Below are 2,954 nucleotides of genomic sequence, written 5' to 3'. Positions count from 1 at the left end.
CCCCCCCCACACATGACTCAGTTAAAAAGCAGCACACTAAGTTTCTGAGATTGTGGAATGACCAACACTCTGTAGGGACGATTTGTAATATTAAAACTGAGGTAAACTCCTGTTGTTGATGTTCATTGATGCTTTGATGCTTATGCTCTGAAGTTCTGTTTTGATGCGTGTTAGAGCCTCTATCCTCCACCCTGTGAGAACAATGGCAGTCTTTGTGCCCTCTGACATCAGCTCGATGCCACAACAGTGCTGAAGTGTGGCAGTCTTGTGTGGGAGACAGGAAATATGCTGATCAAATATGGAGGGGGAGGGGATAACTGTATCCTGCTGAGTCATTTGAACACTGAATGAGCTGCTAATGCTTGCTTGAAATTGCTCGAAGACTCGGGGAGTTTTTTATGCAAAAGATGTCCTGGCCTCTTTGAGCAGATGATTTTATTTAAATGTCATTTTTTATATCTTCCAGCCATAAATAAAGAAAAATACTCTAAAAATGGTTTTGTAATACTGATGAACAGACTCTACATTAGCTAGTCTGTTTGAGGCAGGAGGGTAAGATTTCCATTTGGATTAGGTTGTTTCCAGTGTTACGAAATGATGCAATTGACGGAAAAATAATACTCTTTGTTCACATTTTGTCAGAAGTAGGTTGTCCATTATAGAGTTTACTAACTGTATTTGTTTATTTATATTGTGTATTTGACATAGATAATCTACATATATTTATTTTCTACTGTTATTATTTTTGAAATTGGTTTCTACATTATGTGCAATGCCTTGTTTACATGCTGCTGTGACAAAACACTTTCACAAATTAGGGTCAATAAAGTAAATCTAATCTAATCTAAAATACTGGTTGTGTAGAGCAATAAAACATGTCAACATTTTTAAGAAAATGAAAACACCGACCCCTCCCTCTCCTCCACCTACCGGTCGTCATTCGGCCCGACCAGCGGGTTGTTCCCAGAGAACCCCGGCATGTTGATGTGGTCCTTCATGATCATGACGTCCCCCACCTTGTAGTCCTGGTTCAGGCCCCCTGCTGCGTTCGTCAGGAAGACGGTCTCCACGCCCATCAGCTTGAAGACCCGCATGGGCAGCGTGATCTGAGGAACACGAGGTCATGTGAACACATGCACTCACTACAGTGACCCACCACCACCGCAGCAAGAAGACCAAGACCCCCAGGGCTCAGGGACAGTTTTATCCCACAAGCTTTACAACTGTTTAATTCCTGATCTCAGTAAATAATCAGGGCCGTCCCTCCCTACAGGCCGATCATGCCAACCCAAGGTCGCTTAGTGAAGTGTCATGACATTTGTTGATAGCATTGTTTACAGTCCACATATTCATATATTATTACAATAATTGTATTCCTCTGCAAGTTATTTTACTTTGTGTTCATCTTATTCTATTTGACATGTACTGTATATAGTTGACCTAATACTGCATTTTTCTCGTGGCACTATTTTCTTTATATCTTAGGTATATTGTTTGTTGCACTGTTGGATTTTGAATGCCATCATCTGTTTCTAAATCTGCAAGTCAAGCAGTCGACAGTACGCAGAATTTTACAGATGATCTCTGGGAAATCTCACATAAAATAACCCATACACAGAATACCTACATTTAAATAGCCAATTTATTTAAATGGTGTGAAATAAGGAGTAGCCTGTCACTGTAAAACTGATAAAGAGTTTTGATACAAGAATTTAAAATGATCAATGTGTCCTTTGAGGGACATGTGTTCAGTACAAGATTCATGGTACTGAATACTTGACTTGAGTATAATGATTTACATTACTTCATACCTCTACTCCACTATATTTCATAGGGAAAAATAGGTAAGAAACAACATATGATTAATTTAAACAATATCATTTGTTAAATACTGAACCAGTGGCTGGTCTGGGAGTTTTTGAGATTTTTCCCTCAAAATCTTTCTGATTCAATAACTGTTTGAATCCCAAATAAATGCAATATTTCACCTAAAAATATCAAAGATCATTTAAAAGTCCAAAATGTTATTTTTAATTTGCGTTGCAGAACATTCGTTTTTCTTCCTTTCTCCCCCATTCATCACCTCACCACCCCTATTGTGTGCCTCTTTCGTGGTGTTGGAAACCACTGGACTGCCGAACTTTCCATTTTAAAATGTGCTCAACAAGTTATTTTGCTTCTGATACTTTTAGTACATGTGGATCAAAATGATTCTGTCTTTTACTTTCAGGAAGCTGTTTTAAATGACATACTTTTAATGTATTGGCGTACTTATACACTGTGGTATAGGAACTTTATAAAACAAACTCACCTTCTGGATGGGGTATCCCTCGTACAGGTGGAAGCGACCCTGCATGCAAACACACGGCTTCCCTTTTAGCGTTCCAAACACCAGGCGACCAGCATGACCATCCACTGTAACACACACACACACACACACACACACACACACACACACACACACACACACACACACACACACACACACACACACACACACACACACACACACACACACACACACATGAGAGTACCAGCTGTGCATACCTGTGCTCTTGGGAAAGTTGGGAATGTCGCAGTACATGAAAAACTGCGGGTCCTTCAGCATCTCAGCCAGCCCCCCCAGGCCTGAGCCGCACACGATCCCCACAGTTGGCCGCACCTGCGTGTTGGACAGCAGCCAATCAGCTGTCGCCTTGCACTCTTCATAGCTCTCACTGAGGAGGCAGAAAAACAATGGTAATTTACTTATGTACTAAACCTTTGTATCAACAAAGCTTGAGCAGTTTTCAACACATGAGACTGACATCACTGACATCAGTGATGTCTTCATTTCACATCGTGCACAGTCATACTGCATTCAATAACAACTAAACAACAAAGAGGGATATGTGATTCAACAGGAGTCATTTGGGAAGGGGGGGGGGCATCCTGTACAGCCACTGACTGGAAGT

The 2,954-nt window shown here is 40.8% G+C and overlaps 1 protein-coding gene and 1 long non-coding RNA gene across 2 annotated transcripts in view; one reads left to right on the top strand and one right to left on the bottom strand.

Moving 5' to 3' along the window:
- LOC104951008 (uncharacterized) overlaps nucleotides 1–2,954 on the top strand; it is a 21,649-nt gene that overhangs the window by 17,890 nt on the left and 805 nt on the right. The window lies entirely within an intron of this gene.
- The window catches only part of LOC104951009 (purine nucleoside phosphorylase-like), a 3,539-nt gene continuing 1,511 nt past the window's right edge, over nucleotides 927–2,954 (bottom strand). Inside the window, exons 2-4 of the mRNA XM_010777636.1 lie at nucleotides 2,548–2,717; nucleotides 2,312–2,415; nucleotides 927–1,106 (exon numbers count right to left, since the gene is read on the bottom strand). Coding sequence (XP_010775938.1) covers nucleotides 927–1,106; nucleotides 2,312–2,415; nucleotides 2,548–2,717 — 454 coding nt within the window. The remainder of the gene's footprint in view (nucleotides 1,107–2,311; nucleotides 2,416–2,547; nucleotides 2,718–2,954) is intronic.

Source organism: Notothenia coriiceps, unplaced genomic scaffold (genome assembly GCF_000735185.1).
Source record: "Notothenia coriiceps isolate Sejong01 unplaced genomic scaffold, NC01 NC01_scaffold00018396, whole genome shotgun sequence".
NCBI lineage: Eukaryota > Metazoa > Chordata > Actinopteri > Perciformes > Nototheniidae > Notothenia > Notothenia coriiceps.
Note: the sequence above shows the minus strand (reverse complement) of the source record. Positions and strands in the feature narration are given on the sequence as shown.